This window comes from Natator depressus, chromosome 2 (assembly GCF_965152275.1).
Source record: "Natator depressus isolate rNatDep1 chromosome 2, rNatDep2.hap1, whole genome shotgun sequence".
Taxonomy (NCBI): Eukaryota; Metazoa; Chordata; order Testudines; family Cheloniidae; genus Natator; species Natator depressus.
Genome location: NC_134235.1, coordinates 153,041,122 through 153,063,257, shown reverse-complemented (window position 1 = coordinate 153,063,257; position 22,136 = coordinate 153,041,122). Strand labels below are relative to the sequence as shown.

The 22,136-nt window shown below is 43.9% G+C and overlaps 1 protein-coding gene across 1 annotated transcript in view; it reads right to left on the bottom strand.

Moving 5' to 3' along the window:
- The window catches only part of LOC141981580 (palmitoyltransferase ZDHHC11-like), a 90,193-nt gene extending 70,001 nt beyond the window's left edge, over positions 1-20,192 (bottom strand). The window contains exon 1 of the mRNA XM_074943214.1: positions 20,130-20,192. Within this exon, the coding sequence (XP_074799315.1) occupies positions 20,130-20,165 (36 nt within the window). The 5' untranslated portion in view covers positions 20,166-20,192. The remainder of the gene's footprint in view (positions 1-20,129) is intronic.
- Between the last annotated feature and the right edge of the window lie 1,944 nt (positions 20,193-22,136).

The following is a 22,136-nucleotide window of genomic DNA, read 5'->3' as shown; positions in this document are numbered from 1 at the left end:
CCAAACTCAGAGACAGGGAATAAACCAGACCTACCTGAGCTACAGATAAAGGGAATATGGATGTAAAAGCCTCTGTTATTTTACATCTACTTTTCTAAGCACTTTGCAAAACAAATCATACTTGGTTTTGAAGAAGCTGTTTCTGTCTCTCTACAAACGTATGCTGTCACACAGGCTCCCAAGGAGAAACCCTAACCAATAGTTTCAGTCTCATATGGATTATTCTTAAGTGGTTTCCTTTCTTTAGTAATTCCCTCCAACCCAGGAGCAAAAGGTCCTTCTGTTCAGTTAAATCCACAGTTTACACTAGCAGTTCTCTTTTGTTCCCTTTAAGCAGTAGCCTTATCTCAAAAGCCCTGTTTCCTTATAAGATTTCCCAGCAAACAGTTGTAACTAATATCTAGTTAACTTCAGGCATCTGAAAAAGGCCATCTTATTGCTTCTCCACAGGTTCAATGCTTCATTACCATGGCAAGTTGAAGCAAAGGGTTTATGCATATCTTCACATTCTTTTATGTGCACACATCCTCTTTTATTGGAGTGGGTAGGGCTATGAATTTTCATAGGTTGTGCTATCAGTAGACCTCTCAAGAAGTTTTAGTCTATAAAATGCTGCCACACCTATAAATGTGACAGGAAACCAAAGCTTGTTAGCCTTGACCAGTTACTGTAGCTGTTTTATCCCTTACCTGGTGATCACAATACTACCTCTTCAAGAATTCTTCTAAAGCAAATAGTAACAGCAAAAGTAGCACACCAAACTGGCACTCCCTGTGCAGTATTCAACTAGTAACACAATCATCGGCATACTTTGAACTTAGTTGATGTCAGACTAGTGGACCCAGGAGAAATTCTGCCAGAAATAGACGAACACAGCCACAAGTAACCCATAAGGAAAACGCCCCTCTCAAGCCTACAGTAACACTGCCTTCCTTTTTCCATTTTGGTCAGGCTTCTTGTTTTCTTTACTTCTATGTAAATAATACCATCTCAGGCAGCCACCATCTATCTTACTTACAATGATGCAGCAGAGCAGGGCCATGCATAAAATGTTCAATGTCCCCCAAAACCAGTCACTGAGGAAAATGCAAGTCATTTGTGAAACGTGTCATTGCGTATCACAGCAAAGTTATTTGGGGAATCCAGAGCACAAGGTGCTCTACACATGGATCATTATTTTGCTTTTCATGTAAAGAAAGAGGCTTTTTTCTTCGCTGAGATTTTAAAACATCTTCAATAGTTCTGCAGTGTAAAAAAATGTTTTTGTTGCTTAAAATGTACATGAAAGATACAAGCTCAGCAGACATACTTATATAATTGGATTTTAAGGCACTAGTTTTTCTGCTTTGTGATTTGTTTTTTCTTATTTGCTGTGGCATAGACTTGAGAGTATTCAAAATGAGACCCTGAAAGTAATCAAGCAAGGCAAATGTACTACCTTGCCATATGATGCATATTTATAATGAACCAAGATACAGTGAAATTCCATTTATAGTGAAATAGAATGAAAGTCCAAATGTTTAAAAACTATTTCTAACAGGGCACTTTTGCAACTAGTCTGATCCCAAAGTTTATTCTGTTGCCAGTTCGGATACATTATGCTAATGGCAATGCAGGTCGTCCTCACAGAAATGGCGAATTGGTGAAAGAGCTCCAGCCTCTAACAGCACTCCTTGCCAACTACTGACTGATGTTAATGTATTGAAATAAGAAAGGGGGTTTCAAGATTTCAAAAAGAGAATAGTAGGAGTACATATAATGTTCCTATGTGTGGTCTTTAGAAATGTGGACATGCCACCTGTATGAAAATAATGAGTAATATTCATGCTCATCCTGGAGTTGCAAAGCACTAGAAACTTACTCTGGTTCCCCTGCCTAATTGCTCTGTTCTAAATTTTACTCAAGTTTGATTTAATTTTTTTTTAATTTTCTTTTTACTAAATTACTAAAGATTTGGGCGGGGGTGGGGGGGGGGAGGAAAAAGGTTTCCAAGTCCAACTGAAACAAATCTGGGTATACATTACAACAAAATACAACAACAACAAATATGCAACTTACCCAGTACCAAAATATGCAGCAGCATTGACAATAATGATCAACAAATCCCAAAGGTTTATAATGATACAACAGGATGCTTTGATATCCTTTTGAGAATCTAGACCTTTGTGGATTGCAAACATTAGAAATGCAGCAAGTAGGTGAACTCATGTCAGATGTTGTCTTTAACAACGAAAAAATTAAAGGAAAACAATCCTCCTCCGCTTTCATTAAGTCTCTGACTTTTGACTAGATTAATGCAAGATTTCAGCCGTCAATTATGTCAGATTAAAGGCTTTTCAAAGCACCAAGAGCACTTTCAAATAAGATGAATAGTAACTCCTGTCTTTCTCTGCTCTGTTTTAAAAGAGAAACTCAAGTTCTAAGCTTTTGAGTTGAAGAAAGAGGAAACCACAATGAGGAAGTGCAAACGGTTGGTGAGAATGGTCACATCTGAGTAAAAGGTTAGCACTGTCAGGAGAAAATTAAAAAAAAAATTCCATCTTCAATGGCAGCTCTAATACTGTACTTCACACACATTACTTCAGTTTCTCTTCCCACACACACAGCAAAATCAATTAGAGAGTCACACACTTTGTTGCTTCTGTAGCTGAGTGCATTATACACACCAGGGACACCTTGCATCCTTACATTCCACTTTACAAGATTCCTGGGAGCCACCCTCCTCTCTGTATTTCAGCAACTCCTGAAACCTCCCCTCTAAATCCTCTTCTCACACCAGGGGCTCTGTCTACCCCTCATTCCTCTTACCATACCAGGGATACTCACTGTCTCCCCATCTAGAGGTTCTATGTATCCCCCATTTACCCCTTCTCCCATCCTAGGTGCTCTGTGCCCACCCCCCATACTAGGGACTCCATTCTCCCTCCCTGTCAGGCATTCTGTGAGCACCCTAGTCCCCACTATGCCTCCCTACTCCTTCCAATCCCCATGCTTATTTTATTACACTGGAAAGTGTCAATGACTGCCATCCATTGGTTCTTTGAGCTACAGAAATTTACAGAGCTGGCTGAAGCTGCTGGCTCTGCTAAACAGATGGAAGGAGGGGTGGGGTGCTGTGTGCCCCTCATTTCCCTCTTCTGGTTTTCCAATTTCCCCCAAAATCAACAGGATTCTGCCTGCTGATGCCTAGAACATTTGCTGAAGCTTTGGCTTTGATGGGATGCGGTGTTCAAAAAATTAGCACATTGCATTCACACAGAGAAATAAGAAAAGGAGTACTTGTGGCACCTTAGAGACTAACCAATTTTCTTTTTGCGAATACAGACTAACACGGCTGCTACTCTGAAACACAGAGAAATATTACTGAGCTGAGTATATGGTCTTGCAAGCTTGGCCAGTAAGTCTTGTGAGAAAGAATTTGAAGTGCTTATAATGTAAGTTTTACTCATTATGAATCTATTAATTTTTATTTTTTTTAAATCAGAGACTATGGGGAATTTAGATTCCTCCCACTCCCAACACTATCCTCTTCTTGGTTTCAGGCAACAGCCCCAATACTTGCTGATGAGTTAACCCTTTCAACTTCCTCAGGGCTGCAGAAGTGGCAACCGCGATAGGCTCCAGCGCCTATCACAACCTACTACAACTATCACCCAGGTTTAATGGTGGAACTGGGACAGACAGGGAAGATACAGGGAAAGGGCAGTACTGAAGGAATCTGCATGTAAGGACCACATTCCCTGGATTCTGCAAAGCTCTGCTCTAAACGGGGCTCACTGCACCATGGGCTGCTTAGGCATTTCTGCCTCTGTGCAAAGCCATCAGCCATTCCTCCCATCCACAGAACAATCATGAAATGCTGCAGATGTCACTGCAGTTCTGAAGTAGCAACAGCAGCCATGGAATAGCTCCACTGCCCCCAATTACACAATGTATCACACCTCAATAAGACCCCCATGTACAGGGTGACCAGACAGCAAGTGTGAAAAATCAGGATGGGGGTTGGGGGTAATAGGAGCCTATATAAGAAAAAGACTCAAAAATCGTGACTGTCCCTATAAAATCGGGACATTTGGTCACCCTACCCGTGTACCAAGTTTGACTAGTAGGACTTTGCATCAGGGGAGGGGGAGAGGGTCATAGGAGAAGGATCTGCCTTTATGCCGGCATATTACAGGATATACCTCTTAAAGGGTTCATTTATACCTAATGAAATTAGCAACAGGCAAGCAGCTGTTTATCTGCTACAACACTGCTCTCAAGGCAGTGGGTTTTATTTTACTGGTAGTCCCTTACAGTTGATATGAGTTGAAGAGAAATTAAAAGCATTATATGCCTAGCATTCTGATCTTTTACTGGACCAAAATGCTTTTTATAACTGTATCTAGTATGGCTCCAACACAATAAATCTCCTCACTTAGTACAAAATTTGGCAATTAAATACCACCTGTCTCCATGACTAGTTAAAACAGACTAGAAGACTTACATTTTACATCAGTTCAGGCACATTAATTTTAATTCTTTAATGCCTTGGAATGCATTTGTCACAGTTCTTTAATTTTTGAAAGGAAATAATTTAGATTAAGTGTAGATAGCTTAACAAAATTAATGCAAATAAATGATTTGACCTACCTCATCTCTTTTGGTGGGTAATACATTTTTCTCATAAAGAAAACAAAGTTTATATTTTAGGCATTATATTTAACTGTTCTTACTTCATTGTCAGTGGAAGGGGGGCAGAAACACCTCCAATTCCCTAGAATGCAATGCAGAACACTGGGAAGAAGCGTTACTTTCTTCTGAAACCACTGTTGCACTATGGATAAGTGATGCATATTATTTATTGGTACATTTCCAAGCACTAGAGCAGAGGTGGGCAAACTATGGCCCGCAGGACTGTCCTGCCCAGCCCCTGAGCTCCTGGCAGGGGAGTCTAGCCCCCGGCCCCTCCCCCGCTGTCCCTCCTCCCCCGCACTTGCACAGCAGCATGGCTTGCCACCTCCCAGGCTTTCCAATAAGCCTGTCCTGCCACTCTGAGAGACATGGTAAGGGGGCAGGACGTGGGGTGTTGGATAAGGGGCAGGAGGTCCCGGGGGGTAGTCAGGGGACGGTTGGACGGGGCGGAGGTTAGGGGGGTGGGCGGTCAGAAGACAGGGAGCAGGGGGTGTTGGATAGAGGGTGGGGTCCCAGGGGGTCGGATCCCGGGAGCGGGCAGTCAGGGGACAAGGAGTAGGGGGTGGGAAGTGGGAGGGGGTGGATAGGGGGCAGCGGCTAGGCTGTTTGCGGAGGAACATCCTTCTCTATCCAGCCCTCCATACCATTTCACAACCCCGATGTGGCCCTCAGGCCAAAAAGTTTGCCTGCCCCTGCACTAGAGTCTCCACCAAAACTAAGAAAGTTAACATAACGTTACACACTAATTAAGTTTTATATCAAACTTGATCAATTTTAAATCAAATCAATACTTCTATTAGCTGCCAGTATCTCCAAATTCTTAGCAACCCACAAGTAAGTTTCAAACAGCTCACCTGTAACCTAGTAACAGGCCATATGCACAGCAAAGCAGTATTTACACTGCCAAAAATCCACACTGGAATTTCCCCCACCTTTTTTAAACCTCAGCTTCATGCACCGGCAAAAGAAATCACATGACAGGGCGAGAAATACAACCACCTTTATGAAATCCTTATATTTTAGAACTTTAAAAATCTTTTACAACAATTTAGCAGGCATGAAGCTGTCTGACCAAGATTTTCAGAAGTGACTAGTGATTTGGAGATTCTCGATTTTTGGGTGTCTAAGTGGAGACCCCTTTAAAGGGACTTGATATTCAGAGAGTAGATGTTCAGCAGTTTCTCAAAATCAGGCCCCTTTAAGGAGTCTCCAGTTGGGCACTCCAGAATCACTAGTTACTCTCTGCATAGGCAGGGGTCTGCCTGCATGGATTCACGGCAGGATCAGGGCCCCGGTTAAAATTATGAATGGGGATATGGAGGGTGGAGCGGAGATCAATCTGAATTTATAAATTAAACCAATTGGATACAGACAGGATGCTACAGAGAAACAAAAACCAACTATATTTAGTAGGCGTGAGTTTATTTTAAGTCTTTGTGACCATCTTCAATTATTTTAACTGCTCAGCCACCAACCAAACATTGCTCAGACAGGAAATGTTGGGAAAGTGTTTGCTGTCAAACCACAAGGTAGTTGTGCAGTCATAACTTCAAGTAGTTGCACTAAACTAGGATTAGAACTAGGGCTGTCGATTAAATCGCAGTTAACTCATGCGATTAACTCAAACAAATTAATCATGATTAATCATGCTGTTAAAAAACAGAATACCAACTGAAATTTATTAAATATTTTGGATGTTTTTCTACATTTTCAAATATAGCTATTTCAATTACAACACAAAATACAAAGTGTACAGTGCTCACTTTATATTATTTTTATTACAAATATTTGCACTGTAAAAATTATAACAGAAATAGTATTTTTCAATTCACCTGATACAAGTACAATCTCTTTATTATGAAAATGTAACTTACAAATGTAGGGCTTTTTGGTTACATAACTGCACTCAAAACCAAAACAATGCTTGTCTGAGCAATTGGCTGAACAAGAAGTATGACTGATTGGACTTGTAGGCTCTAAAGTTTGACATTGTTTTATTTTTGAATGCAGGGGGTTTTTTTGTACATAATTCTACATTTGTTAGTTCAACTTTCATGATAAAGAGATTGCACTACAGTACTTGTATTGATTGATTGAAAAATACTATTTCTTTTGTTTTTTACAGTGCAAATATTTGTAATAAAAAATAAAGTAAGCACTGCACACTTTGTATCCTGTGTTGTAACTGAAATCAGTATATTTGAAAATGTAGAAAATGTCCAAAAATATTTAAATAAATGGATTCTGTTATTGTTTAACAGTGCAATTAATCGCAATTAATTTTTTTTAATTGCTTGACAGCCCTAATTAGAACATAAGACCCGGACATACTGAGTCAGACCAAAGGTCCATCTAGCCCAGTATCCTGTTCTCCGACAGTGGTTGATGCCAGGTGCCCCAGAGGGAATGAACAAAACAGGTAATCATCAAGTGATCCATCCCCCGTCACCCATTCCCAGCTTCAAGACTTTTGCCTTAATTTTTTCAATTGCTAGACATCACAGGATTGGGAAAATGCAAGAGAAAAAGAGGCATGAACTATATGTCCATTCCTACATAGGAAACAGCTCAAAACTTCATAGTGTTACACATTTTATAGGAACACATACCATGACAGTTAAGATACAAAAATGAACAGGCTATAGGAGCAGATCTCCATCCCCTACACCAGTTCTATCCTCCTCGGATTTTGCTTTCTGTTAGCCCTGTGTTCTATTGAGGTCTCAATCATGTCTGTCTCAAACAATTTGACTTGTCAGATCATCCTCATCCCTTCACATATTTTAATTTCACTTGCTCCCTTGATGTCTCGGTAATGCTCTGTCCATTCCTCTCCACTAAAGCATGCTATTTTCCTTGTTCTAAAGGAATCCTCACTCCGCCCCACTTCTTTCCAACTTTCACCCTACTGCCCTCATCCCCTTTAAGTCAAAGCTCCTTGAGCAGGCTAGCTATTCCCAGTGTGTTGACTTTACCTTGTTAATCCCTAGTCAATGTTGCTTCTGCCTTCTCCACAGCACAGTCCTCTTTCTTCCCAAGTCTAAGGGACCCTTCTCTATACTTTCCCTCTGTTTCTCTCATAGCATCATGAGAAGCTGCCTGCAGTGACACCAGAGCATGAGTACCAACTGCAGGGCAGACTTAAGAAGCAGGACACAAAACTCAAATTGGTTTTGAGTTCTATCCTTAGATTTCACCAACCGTCAAATCTAAACTCCTGAGGCACTACAACAGCCTTAGCATGGAGTCACAGACAGTCCAATCTGCCTGGCCACCAAGGTAAGGTTACCTTTGTGATAGACAGTCCCTTACACTAAGAATCACAACAATATTCAGGTTTCAGAGTAGCAGCCGTGTTAGTCTGTATTCGCAAAAAGAAAAGGAGGACTTGTGGCACCTTAGAGACTAACCAATTTATTTGAGCATAAGCTTTCGTGAGCTACAGCTCACTTCATCGGGTGCATAAAAGTGGAAAATGCAGCGAGGATGTTTTTATACACACAGATCATGAAAAAATGGGTGTTTGATCACTTTAGATAAGCTATTACCAGCAGGAGAGTGGGGTGGGGGGGAGAGAAAACCTTTTGAAGTGATAAACACCCATTTTTTCATGATCTGTGTGTATAAAAACATCCTCGCTGCATTTTCCACTTTTATGCACCCGATGAAGTGAGCTGTAGCTCACGAAAGCTTATGCTCAAATAAATTGGTTAGTCTCTAAGGTGTAACAATATTCAGGTTACTCCCAGTCCCGAAGGACCAGTCACTTACCCCAAGTCAATTGCACCTTCGATCTTACACGAAAACTACACTTGTAGCCAATCCTATAATAAACTATATTAAAAGAGTTATTAAATAGGAAAAGAACATAAGAACGGCCATCCTGGGTCAGACCAAAGGTCCATCCAGAGAGTTATTTACAAGGTTAAAGCAGGTAAACATACACACACTAATGAGTTACAATCTTAAAGTTCAAAAAGTAATACAAGTTTCTATAACAAGCAAGCTCTTGGGGATTTCTTGCATATGCCTAGTAACTTTGCCCACTAGAGTCCAAGCAGCATTGAAAGCCAGTTCCTTCTTGTTAGGGGGTTTTTATTCCCCTCCTCCCTTGTGCTCGGAGCTGTAAACTCAGTTGATGGGAGGAACCCATTTGCATGACTCATCTTTGGGGGGGCAGTGGGAGTGCAGAGCAACAAAGTCTTTTATACTGTTTAACATTCCACCACAGTCTGTCTGGTGTCAATGGGTCTTTCCTGTTGGGCAGGATGTAACACCTTCTGTTGCAGAGGGACTTTTCACACTAATCAATGTCTCTCTCTCTCCTGTCACAGAGGCTCACATAGTCACAGAGGCTCACCAGACAACCATTCAAATATTACCTTACAGCAGGGTGGATTTGATTTAAATCAGAATTTAAATCACTATTCAGGAAGACTCGATTTAATCATGGACTTCTACATAAAAGTGCATTCTTGTTGGTTGTTATAACCTTATTACATATTCTTCACAACTCAGAGACAGATGTAGGCTCCATTTTTAGAAGGTACACACTATACATTTTTAAGTGATTTATTTTGAAAACTTTTCAGATTAGTTTTACAGCTATATCAGAAAATGAATGATTGTTTGGTTATTTCATTTACCAAAGGTAATTGAAGCAGATATTTATGAAGTCATATCCCTAATCATTTTTGTTACCTTTCTCTGTACTTTTTTCCAACTCTAATATACTTTTTTGAGATGGGGCAACCATCCAATATTAAAAAGTTAAAATAAACTCCATTTTTACTGCCTGATCATGTCACATCCCCTCCTGTCTCCCTGTCTCTTTCCACAGGAATTCCAGGTTTCTAGTCCCAACTGAAGGTTCTGCACAGCTCTCCCCTTGCCCCAGCCTTTTCTTCTTGCTCACTTTGTCACCTTCTCATGCTGCTGCCTACCTTGGAATGACATTCCTCTTCCTGTGGACCAGGCGCCTCATCCTCCTAATTCAAACTCACTTCTATACTCACTTCTTCCACATTACCCTCCACTGTTAACTTTGTACTGCCTAGGCTTGCCACCTTTCTAATTGCAGACAACCGGACCCCCCAGGCTCCACCAGCATTGCATGCTCTTCCCCCCCCCCCCCCCCGTCACTTGCTGGATCCTCTCAAGGAGCCTGCCTGCAGGTAGGAGGAGGCCCTGGCTAAGCAGGGGCTGGCGTTGGTTAATGACCCTGCCCTCGGTAACCGGACTTTTGGTTTGGGTGCCATTTAGGGTTGCCAGGTCCCCTTTTTGACTAGACTTTTTGGTCAAAAACCAGGCATCTGGCAACTCTAAATGACACCCGGACACAGAAGCCAAAAAATTGACCGTCTGGGTAAAACCCGGACAGTTGGCAACCCTACTATTACTCCTAGGATTTAGATGAATGTTTATGGGGAATAAGTTATAATATTGTTTTACCAACAAGCAAACACTAAACAAAAGATTTGAGACAGTGCTAATTACAACCATCATGATCCTGCATACAGGCAAGCCTACTACAGTGCGTCCATTCAAGAAATTCACGCTCAAGATATTTTCAAGAGAAAGTGGGTGAGTTAATATCTTTTATTGGGCCAAGTTCTGTTGGAGAGAGACACAAGCTTAGACAGAGCTCTTCTTCAGGTCTGGGAAATGTACTCAGTTTCATAGCTAAATACAAGATGGAACAGATTGTTTAGCATAAGTAGTTAACGCATATTTCAAAGAGGACCATTCAAGGTGAAGTGGCCAGTTAACACCCCTCCAGTCATTGGGGGGGAAAGCTGCGATGGTGGAGGCTGCAGGGGATAGTGGGTTATAGACTGTTGTAATAAGCCATAAAAGCAATAAAAATAAGATATTACCTCACCCACCTTGTCTCTCTAATATCCTGGGATCAACAAAGTGACAACAACACTGCATATAAGATATTTTCAATCATTTGTTTGTTCACTAGTTACATCTGTAGTTCAGCATTGGTCTATCTCAAGAAGGTAGGGTCTCTTAGAACATAAATAGCAATTTAGGTAAGGCAGCTCCAACCATTCATCGTAAGAAGTCAGACAACTAGAAGGCAAAGTTCTTAGCCAGGCTGGACTGCGGTTCCAATAAAAGGACTTGACCTCCAGTCTGAGTCTGCAGGACTAGGACTAGAAAAGAGAAAGTAACATTTACATTCTGAGCAAATTAGATCTAGAACTTATGGAGACAATATTAAGGGAACTCAAGGCTGCCATTTTTGCAGAGTTACTTTTCAGAGCAGAGGTACACTTTAAGGTACCACAAGTATGATCTATTTCAGAACAGCATCAGTTTCCGAACCCCTTGAAATCTTTCATTAAATGTTGCTAGTGTCCATATTGCATATTTGCTTCTCTAATGATCTCAGCTAGAATGTCTGAGCTCCTCCTTTTGAGCAGAATTTCGTTCAGCCCAACGCTAGTAGAATAATTCCTGATAAGGCATGTGGTGGAAGTACAGCTTTACGATTCATTATGGTGAGAGTTTAGTCCAAACTAAATTCTGCAAGGGGCATACTGTGAAACTGAAAACATGTACAGTAACTCCTCACTTAACGTCGTCACGTCACTGATCAATTAGAGAACATGCTCGTTTAAAGTTGTGCAATGCTCCCTTGTAACGTCGTTTGGCAGCTGCCTTCTTTGTCCACTGCTTGCAGAAAAAGCAGCCCATTGGTGCTAGCTGGTAGGGGCTTGGAACCAGGGTGGACCAGCAGCCCCCCATCAGTCCCCCTGAGTTCCCTGTGTGGCAACTGCCCAGCAGGCTATCAATTGCCAGGCAGTTCAGCTTGCTGTACAGGGGGTGAGGGGCAATGTTGGATCATATTAAAGAAGTTCTGTATTAAAATCACAAATGAGTTTGATTCCCCATAGTTTAAATTCCAGGGTATTACTAATTAAGAGATCTCTTGATTTTTGGTACTGTTTCTCTCCCTCTCTGTGTGAAACTTGCAAGCTGCTAATTGTGCTAGTACAATAATTTTATTAAGATAATGTTGAAATAAAAAGAAAACGGTACAGAGTTCAAGCATAGAAGTTTCTGGTTATCAGGGAATAAGGTACAGATTATCAAGGGGTTTAGAAGCTGGTGGCATAAGGAATACATAATCTGCAATCTCCCCGATTGGGGGTAAAAGTTTAACCGGTCATATAATGGCTATATTCAGGTGTGGAGTATAATGAGTGGATATGATGATGGGGATGGATCTACCCACATTTGGTGGGATTTAATGTTCAATGAGTTTATGGTTCCAGTTCACATGGTCCAGTGGAAAAAGCCTCTCAGTCCCTTTCCCATAGTGGATGCACTATGTCGTACCGGCTCACACCTCCTGGTACTGTCGGCGATGTGTTCGATGTAGATGTCCCTGGACCATCGGATGGTGTCAGAGACCATGAGGCGCCGCATGAACCGTGCGTAGCATCGACCAATCCCACAGGTCCGCAGCACACGCTCATTGCAGGGGTCCCAAGCGCCCAGGGCTCCGACGATCAGGGCATCCATCTGCACCTCGTAGCCCTTCGCTCTCAGGGTGTCGGCCAGGGGGCGTATTTTTCCAGCTTACGAGCCCAGGCTTCTCGGAAGACCAGGGTCCTGTTCTCGAAGGATACCGTGATGTCGACGAGGATGATCTTTTTCTGGGCCTCATCGGTGACTACCACGTCGGGTCAGTACCGGGGATGGCGCAGTTCATGGCGACCTCCCCCAGGCGCGGGGCGATGGCTTTCACTAGGCGGTTCTGGATGGCATTGCGGCACAGCTGCCAGGCTCTGGAGTGGGGCTTGCAGCTGCACAGGACGTGGGGCAGGGTCTCGTTGGAGTAGCTGCACTTCCTGCAATGCTTGTCTTGGTTCCCGTGGCGGACGGCTCCGTTGAGCGGGACGCAGTTGAGCCGAGCACGGTGGATGAACTGCCAGTCGGTGAAACGGGTGAAGCCACTCCCGGCGAGGAAGTGGTTGCTGGCGTCCCACTTGCTGGTCAGTTCGAAGGCTTTACCCTGGTCCGGTTTATGCTTCAGGGCTTCCATGTACAGCGCGTGGACGACTGCCTTCAGGGTCCTCTCCAGCATGCCCCTGGCGCTCGGGGTAACAATGGTGTTGTCCTCAGACCTGATCTGCGGCACCAGGACTCCCAGCTCCTGGCGCTCCTCACACCACTCCCAGCGGCAGCCGATGTACTTCCCCAGGCGACGCGAGGCATTGCAAGCGCGGGACCACAGTGAAGCGATGTCACGCCCGTCCCGTCCAAATTCGCCATCCAGGGAACAGCTCAGGAAGCTGGCGGTGTCTTGGTTGGAGGGGGCTCTGCTGATCCGCTTCTTTGTTGCGTCATGGAGGGCGTTTGCTGCGATGTTCCTTACCATGGCGTCGGGACACGTCAGCAGGCGGAAGGCGTGGGTGATCACCGCGATGTCACACAGGTTTCCCATGCGGGGGACATTGGCACCGCCATGCCTGTGGGCAATATAGACCAGCTCGTTGCTGGCTCTCTGGGGAAGGAACAGCCACTTCTTCACCAGCTGCCGGACGATCTTGTCTGCCTTGTTGAGGGGTACCTTCACCACAGCGGATCCCCTTAGGACGAACGAGATGCGGGGCAGAGTCTGTTCTCAAAGCAATTCTTTGTAACAACAACTACTCACACAGAGAGAGACTCAAAGCAATACTCTGTAACAACAGAAACAGCACCCAGAGACTCCCCGCCCTTTTGTTGTATTCATCTCGCTTCGTTAACAACTGTGATTAAAATAGAGATAGAAGATGTATGTGGATGGATGCTTGGTGTGGATAATAACTGAATGATCAGGGAGCTGCCAGCCTAAGAATCCAGTGTCCATCGGCTGAAGAAGGCGTCAAGTGGAAATAACCAGAGGACCCCTGGAGGGCAGACTGGAATCCACCCAACAGCCTCAAGAATGGGAGAACCAAAGAACAAGATAACATCTGGCAGCACGGAGCCGTCAGGAATGTGCTATCTGCTGACTGATTCAGCAACAGCATGATGAAGCAATTCCCACAGACTGGCATAGGAAGAAATTCCTATAAAAATGGACTCTAAAAAGTGAGAACTTTGGGGTCTGATTCTGCAAACCAACTTCCAGGAGCATCAGATGAGCATCTGACAAGGCCCTGCTCCCTCCTTATGTCCAGGCCACCTGGCCAGTGGCATGGCATGAGCAACTCTAAGGCTGGTAACTATGATAACAACCTTGTAGAACCTGTGTGTGTGTGTGTGTGTGTGTGTGTGTGTGTATGAATGAATGTGTGAATAAATATGAAATTGAATGGAATGTTATAGCTATAACTAACTGCTTACTATGATTCTTCCTATATTCACAATAAATGTGGCATTTTGCCTTTTCCCCTTTAATAAGATCCTGCTGGTTTTTATTTTATTGGTATAACAGGAAGAGGGGTGCTGATGTCAGCATGTCCCCCCCCCGTACCCCATCTCCACAGAGCGGGGGGGGGGGAGAGGGGGGATAGGACAGGGCTCAGGACAGAGGGAGCTTGCTGGCAGCACATGCTGCCTCAACTTGCTGACCTACTTAAAAAGGCAATGTACTTAAAGCAGGGTCAGCATTCTTAAAGGGGCAATGTACGTCTCTCTCTCACACACACACACACACGCAGTCCCCGCTCTGGCACTTTGGAAAATGGAGGGAGTGGTGCGCTCCAGTGGGATAGTATGGGTTCATCATCACATTCAGTTTCCACAGGGAATGTTTACATGCACTGCCATGCTGTGTCTCCTCCCTCCATTCATGCTGCCTTGTAGAGTGTGAGGCTACATTCACAACAATGTGTTAACCCTTGAGAGCTCAGCCGAGTGCTAGTTCATCATTTAGCAGTAAGGCATTCCCTGGGAAATATCCCACCCTCTGACTCCACCACCTCAATCAAGCTTCACAATCATCATTGCTGTGTATATTATTAAATTGTTTGTTTAAAACTTATACTGTGTGTATATGCACGCGCGTCTGTGTATAGTCTTTTGTCTGGCAAAATTTTTTTTCCTGGAACCTAACCCCCCGCCCCCATTTACATTAATTCTTATGGGGAAATTGGATTCGCTTAACATCGTTTCGCTTAAAGTAGCATTTTTCAGGAACATAACTACAACGTTAAGCAAGGAGTTATTGTACCATTTTTCTACTAAGTTTTAACACAAGGCTAAAGTGTCACAGCAAATTAAACAGCATTCAACCTCTAGACCATAATTTCACAAAATATATTTCCTAAAATAGGCATACATTGTATGTCAAAGTTTGAGAGGCTTTCCGCAGCAGTCTAAGTTTTCAGAGCTGTTTCTCTAGATGTCTGAAACTGTTTCTTTCTTTATGGACCTATGCCAGTGCAGAAATGTTATGGTGGAGCTCTGTCTTGCCAGGCCCCTTCCATCTCCAGTAATGCATCTTCATAAGTGGGTGTGGGCACTCACAGGCACAGGGCCCAGCTACACTGCACATGTGCCAGCCGGGAGTTCCCCTCCAATAGGAATTTTTTGCTGAGAATGTGGAGCTTGGTTACAGCCCCTCTGTACCATCCACTTTGTGAATTCGGCCCAATATCTTTTCCATGTGTACCCAAAAATCAGAACTTAAGTTGTATTTAAAATTCAAAAAGTGATCCCTCCAAAAAAGCAGGCTCACTTCCCTTGCTCATCCAGCATTAGACATTTCTAAACCTAAACTAAGGGTATGTCTACACTTGCCGGTAGATCGACACTGCTGCAATCGATGTAGTGCATGTCGATTTAGCGGGTCTGGTAAAGACACACTAAATTGATGGGAGAGCACTCTCCCATCAATTTGTGTACTCCACCTCCTGGAGAAGACGTTCTCCCGTCGACACAGTGCAGTGTAGCAACCGCGGTAAGTAGATCTGACTATGTCAACTTCAGTTACTGAAGTTGGGTAAGTTAGATCAATTTATCGTGGTAGTGTAGCCCTAAGAGCTATTGTAGAAAGCAGATTGACAAAAAAAAAAAAAAAAAAGTGCACACAGATCATTCTAAGTAACAGATTTAATTTGCCTAATTTCTTGGTGGCAGAGAAGAGACTATATCTCCCCCTGCCTTCCAGTGTATCAGCACCAAAACTAAAAAACTTTCAGGAGTGGGGGGGAAAAGAAGACGGGTGAACAGGGGGAACAACCGTGTAATGAGGATTCCAAACAAAGCTTTTAAACCTAATTGCTAGCAATAATTTATATTTCTTTTCTGAAAAGAATGATACAGACATTTACATGTCCATCAACACACCGAACTTCAGGAGTTATTATTCCTGGTAATTGCACAAAAATCTGTCAAAAATCAGGCAGTCTAGAAGGATCACATTTACTATAAAAGTTATTATGAAACTATGACAAAGTATTAATTGTTCACATTTGCTATCACCAATACTTATAGTTATCTATTAAGTTATTACCCTTAATTTTACAAGAGCTATTTCTCATGTTTTCTTCTGAGGAAAAAAAACAAGCAAAAAAAAAATGGCACCCAGGTTACTAAAAAAAGTCTAAATGCAAACTTTGAATTATATAACATGCTGGTAGGATACTGTAAATTCTTCAGGAAGTAAATGGACATCACTGCAGATAGAGCTTTACAAACAGAACACATAGTTTTGCCAGCCCACTAAAGCTTACACATCAGTTCTACAACTTAATGAGAGTGCAATAGGTGTTTGCCAGGTATGGGGTGGGGGTAATTAACAAAGCTACATAAAAGGAATTAAAGTAAGTCTGTTATCCTACTCAAACTGAGAGAGTTTAGAGAGAATCCCTGAGAGTAGTCATCCTCCCTGAACAGCCAACCAAGTCTCCACCGGTGAAAAAGAAAATATCACCAAGTGTTTGACATAGAAAATAAAGGGTAGTGGGGGGAGCGAGGGTGGCAGATGGAATGGAAAAAAAAATGTTTTTCAAAAACCACAGCACATTTGCAATGAAGTCTAGATACAAAACTTCTAAAGGTCAATGTATACATAACCTAATTTAAAATAAAGGTAGTTATGAGCTGCCTAACAAAGTACTCCCCCTTAATTTTCGTGAAAGTACGTAGGTGTCCTTTGAATGGCAGAGTCTCTACATTTAGGTGACTTACTTATTCAGTGTTAACAAACAGCATCTGAAGAAAAATAGGCTAGGGATCTGCTGTGTGCATTAGCCATCAAAAGTTCTACAAGAATTAGATTTGATCTGGTGAAACTTGAGGGGTTGAGGACTGCCATAAAAAGAAAAAGTTGTGTCCAACAACATTACAGGACAATATTAACGGAATTTAAACAAAACCTGAAGTGCTTCCAATCAAGTTTACCAAGCCACATCATCTTCCTCAAAACGTTGCCTTTTTACAGTTAAAAAAAAAAGTTAGCTTGTCTAACTATCAGAACAAGTGTGAAAGAGAAATGCCACCCCAAATTTTTTCTTTAAGTCATGCTCTGAACGTGTAGTTTCTGGATCATTGTAATTTTTTTTATTTATTTATTTGTGTTTCTCCCCACCCCCAATTACATACCAATATTTTGACTGAGTAGAAGAAACAAAAACATACCTTGTCCTCTGGTTCAAGCCTACTGAAGACTGAGAGGAAGGATGGTCTGCTGGTTAAAGCATTGGACTGCGACTCACACCTTTAAGTGACTGCCGGTGAGATCTTGGGCAAGTCATGAGCAGTGTGCAGTCATGGTATGCTGTTGATCTGCATAGGGAGTCTTTACGATGACCAGAATAAATTATTATATGGAAAAAATATTTTTTCTTTAGCAAGCCAAAACAACAGCAGATATATATATATAATCGCTTATGGTCACGTCTTTCACTGTGCCTGTGATTGGCAGATCAGTGGCAACAAGCTATAGCGAAATCTGCCTACATACTTTTATAATGGATCCGGCTTACTGGCAGTCAGTCCTTAGAGAACAAACTTGAAAGACTTCCTGTTTGTTGCTGAGAATACTGGATTGATGCTATTAAATATGATATTACTGCTATTAATATGTAACTGTGCTCTTGTTGCTAGTAAGTATTATCACTGAAAGTTCCTCAGTTACTAAAGAACTGCTTCAAATAAATCTCTCATTGGCATATCATTCTTTGAGATAGTAGAGATTTTTTTTTAAAAAAGTGAGATATCTTGACCCACATTGCTCAAATTAAAAAGCAAAACATAAATAAGAATGATTAATTTGATTCCCAAAGTCTATTGTATTAATTCTTATAGAAGTAGCAATATTAGATTGTTAGTCTATTATCTCGGTTATCTCTTTACAAGAACTTTTAGTATTTTGAGAACTTTTGAAAGAAAACTAGAACTTTCATGCATGTACAGCAGTTCAGACTTTTGCTCCTCCTCTTTAGCTCAAATTTAATTTTGTATGTACCGGGCAACATATAGTCCAGCCAGGCCAAAGGGAGCTAGATTATCACTGTCCAACATATCCTGGTCGTGTCAAAATAAAAAAGTACCAACACTGTCTTTAAAAACAAAAACAAAACCCTGATCTACACTATGGATATTTCTCCCCTAAAAAAACAAGACAAAAAACACATCTCAAATTGGTTAGAGGGGCAATATAGAAAAAGCTTCAACAGTCAGAACCATTTTTATAACAAGTTTTGTTAAAGTTTTTTTCAGGAACTTTAACTGAAATAGTTAAAAGAGCAGCTCTTGCCTATACTGTAGCTCCAACCAATTTTAAAACTGGACTGAATTTCTGGGAAGATTATGCTAGTGCAGTACAGACATGGCCTCATGAGACTGGTTTTGTGAATGCACCCATGTGCAAAAATTTGGATACAAAATTTGAGATTCTGTGATCTGCCTCTCGTTTCTCCACAGTCAACTACATTTGACCTGTAAACACAGACACATTCTTGTCAAGGTTTGGAGACATTTTTATAGTAGTTGAGCAGAGAAGCGTCATAGCAAATTAGAAACATCACTCAAATGTATCAATTGCTGTGTAGTTTAAGTATAAAAGTATAGTGTCTCAGCAAAAACACAGAATACCATAATCTGAGTCAGATTAAGCAGCCTCTCTCAGAGCTTTTAGAAGTTTCACTTAATGAAAATAAAGTTTCCTCTTACTCTAACACACAAGCCGATTTCCTCTAGAGAAATAGATTTTTCATCAGGTCAAGATTACAAGCTTGTCAGATTGAGTGGTTTCAGTTTAGTCATGAGAGTAGATTTTTCCCCACAGTAATTCTGTGTTACAGTGTGATTATCCCAACGCGGGAATAGTTGACAGAACTGCTGGAAAGGAGAGGGCAACTTGCATCAGTGTTATTAGTTCATCACTTTCACATCTAAAGACTTTAACCCGGAAGTGTAAGATATATGGCCATGAACAGTAGGCAATGGAAATTAAACTTAACCCCTCCTTCAAGGAAACCATGATTTGACAATTGAGGCATGAACTGAACTGTTTCTATAGGAAAACAAAAAGACACAGCTAGACTGGAAATGCCTCCAAAAGTTGAAAGAAAAGGAGTAAGGTGCCACAAGTACTCTTTTCTTTTTACGGATACAGACCAACACCGCTGCTACTCCAAAAGTTGACTGAAGGAAAGTCACTGGAAATGTTTCCAGAACTGCTTGGAGAACCTGGACTTTAATGAGAGGATTGCAAAGAACAATCGTGTATCAGTTCAGATTTTCTCATGAATAAATTGTTCTTAATGGACTTTCTGCATGAGAATAGCAAATGTCCCTATCACTCCTTTCAGCACTAACATAGTTTGTTCATATTTAAGTAAAAACAAAAACCCCAATGTAAGCAGCGACAAGCAGCATGTTTCGATCAGTCCATTGCCCACTAGACAGCACCTGTGCAGCCGGCTCCTGAACTCCCGCCCTTTCCTGCTATCAATTAGGCTCAACTCCTGTAAGAAAAAAGGAGGCAAGCTCTGACCGGGGCCGCCCCAAGATCTCCTAGGAGCCCGCAGCCTTGTTCCAACCTGCAATTGCAGCGCCAGCCCCCGGGGACCACCCGCCCTGGGGTTCCGCTGGCTTGCCGGGCCCCGCAGTGATTTCAAAGGCAATTTCTCCTCTACCGGAGACAGCCCCCAACTGGAAGCAGAGCCCAGGGTGGCTCCAAAGCGTGTCTCTCTCGCCAGCACAAGCGCTGACCTCCCCCACCGTGTCTCGCTGAAGCCCCGGCCAGCGTCCAACACGCGCGAGGGGCCCCCCGCAGCTAGCCACCCCCCCCCACCGGGCCCCCCAGGCCAGCCCCCCGCTAGGCTCTGCTCGCACATAAGCCGCTGCCCCGCGGGCTGTGCGACGCCCCGCCCGCATTCCCCTTCCCCAGCGCCTGCCGCCTGCCCGGCGAGCCGGTGCGAGCCTTGCGCCCAGCGCCCCCTTCGCCGCCTCCCCCTCCCGCCCAGGCAGGGTCCCCGCTGCTGCCGCCCCACTCCCACCTGCCGGAGACACACCGCGCAGGCCGGGGGAGTCATGCCCGCTGCCGCCCGCCTCAGGGCAGCCGCCCCCGCTGCGGAGCCGTGGCCGGAGCCTGGGGTGGCCGGGCCAACTTCGGGGCAAGCCTGGTTAATTTCCCTTAAGGCAGCAGCTGCCTTTGCAGCTATGGAAACCGTGTCAAGTGCTCTCCCCGGCCCGGGCCGGAGCGTCTCCCGGGTCCTAAAGCTGACTGGGGGGGGCGAGTCCCGCTCCCGGCAGGGAGCCGGTCCTGGGTGCGCGGCGGTGGGCATGTGGCCGGAGAGCAGTCCGCAGAGCAGGCGGGGGTGCGCCCAGGCCCAGGGTTCTCGTGTAGAAGAAGCCAGTCGGGCAGCTGGCCAGCCATGCCGGTATGTTCAGGGCAGGGCAACATGCCCTCTGCTAATTGGCCCTGGAGCCAGCTTCTGAGTGGAGCACATGGACCTGAACTGCACTCCTAAGGGTGCCGGACTGGTGGCTGAGCAAAATCCCATCCTGCTGCCGCAGCTACAGACGGAGTGACCACTAGCACGTGTGAAAAACCAGGACAGGGGGTGGGGGATAATCGGTGACAATAGAAGACAAAGCCCTGAATACTGGGACTTCCCTATAAAATCAGGGTATCTGGTCACCCTAGCTATAAAGGCCTTTACCTTGTACAGGTTTCAGAGTAGCAGCCGTGTTTGGGTATGTCTGCACTACGAAATTAGGTCGAATTGATAGAATTCGGTTTTTTAGAAATCGGTTTTATATATTCGAGTGTGTGTGTCCCCACAGAAAATGCTCTAAGTGCATTAACTCGGCGGAGTGCTTCCACAGTACCAAGGCAAGCGTCGACTTCCGGAGTGTTGCATTGTGGGTAGCTATCCCACAGTTCCCGCAGTCTCCGCTGCCCATTGGAATTCTGGGTTGAGATCCCAATTTCTGATGGGGCTAAAACATTGTCGCGGGTGGTTCTGGGTACATATCGTCAGGCCCCCGTTCCCTCCCTCCCTCCGTGAAAGCAAGGGCAGACAATCGTTTCGCGCCTTTTTTCCTGAGTTACCTGTGCAGACGCCATACCACCGCAAGCATGGAGCCCGCTCAGGTAACCGTCACCGTATGTCTCCTGGGTGCTGGCAGACGTGGTACTGCATTGCTACACAGCAGCAGCAACCCATTGCCTTGTGGCAGCAGACGGTACAGTACAACTGGTAGCCGTCATTGTCATGTCCAAGGTGCTCCTGGCCAGACATGTGCGCAGGGACTAAAGTTGGAGTGACTTGATCAGGTCATTCTCTTTAGTCCTGCAGTCAGTCCTATTGAACCATCTTATGGTGAGCAGGCAGGCGATACGGATTGCTAGCAGTCCTACTGTACCATCTTCTGCCAGGCAGGCAAGAGATGAGGATGGCTAGCAGTCCTACTGCACCGTCCTCTGCCGAGCAGCCATGAGATGTGGATGGCTTGCAGTCCTTCTGCACCGTCTGCTGCCAGCCAAAGATGTAAAAGATAGATGGAGTGGATCAAAACAAGAAATAGACCAGATTTGTTTTGTACTCATTTGCTTCCCCCCCTCCCCCATCTAGGGGACTCATCCCTCTAGGTCACACTGCAGTCACTCACAGAGAAGGTGCAGCGAGGTAAATCTAGCCATGTATCAATCAGAGGCCAGACCAACCTGCTAGTTCCAATAAGAACAATTACTTAGGTGCACCATTTCTTATTGGAACCCTCTGTGAAGTCCTGCCTGAAATACTCATTGATGTAAAGCCATCCCCTTTGTCGATTTTAATTCCCTGTAAGCCAACCCTGTAAGCCATGTCGTCAGTCGCCCCTCCCTCTGTCAGAGCAACGGCAGACAATCGTTCCGCGCCTTTTTTCTGTGCGGACGCCATACCAAGGCAAGCATGGAGGCCGCTCAGCTCACTTTGGCAATTAGGAGCACATTAAACACCACACGCATTATCCAGCAGTATATGCAGCACCAGAACCTGGCAAAGCGAAACCGGGCG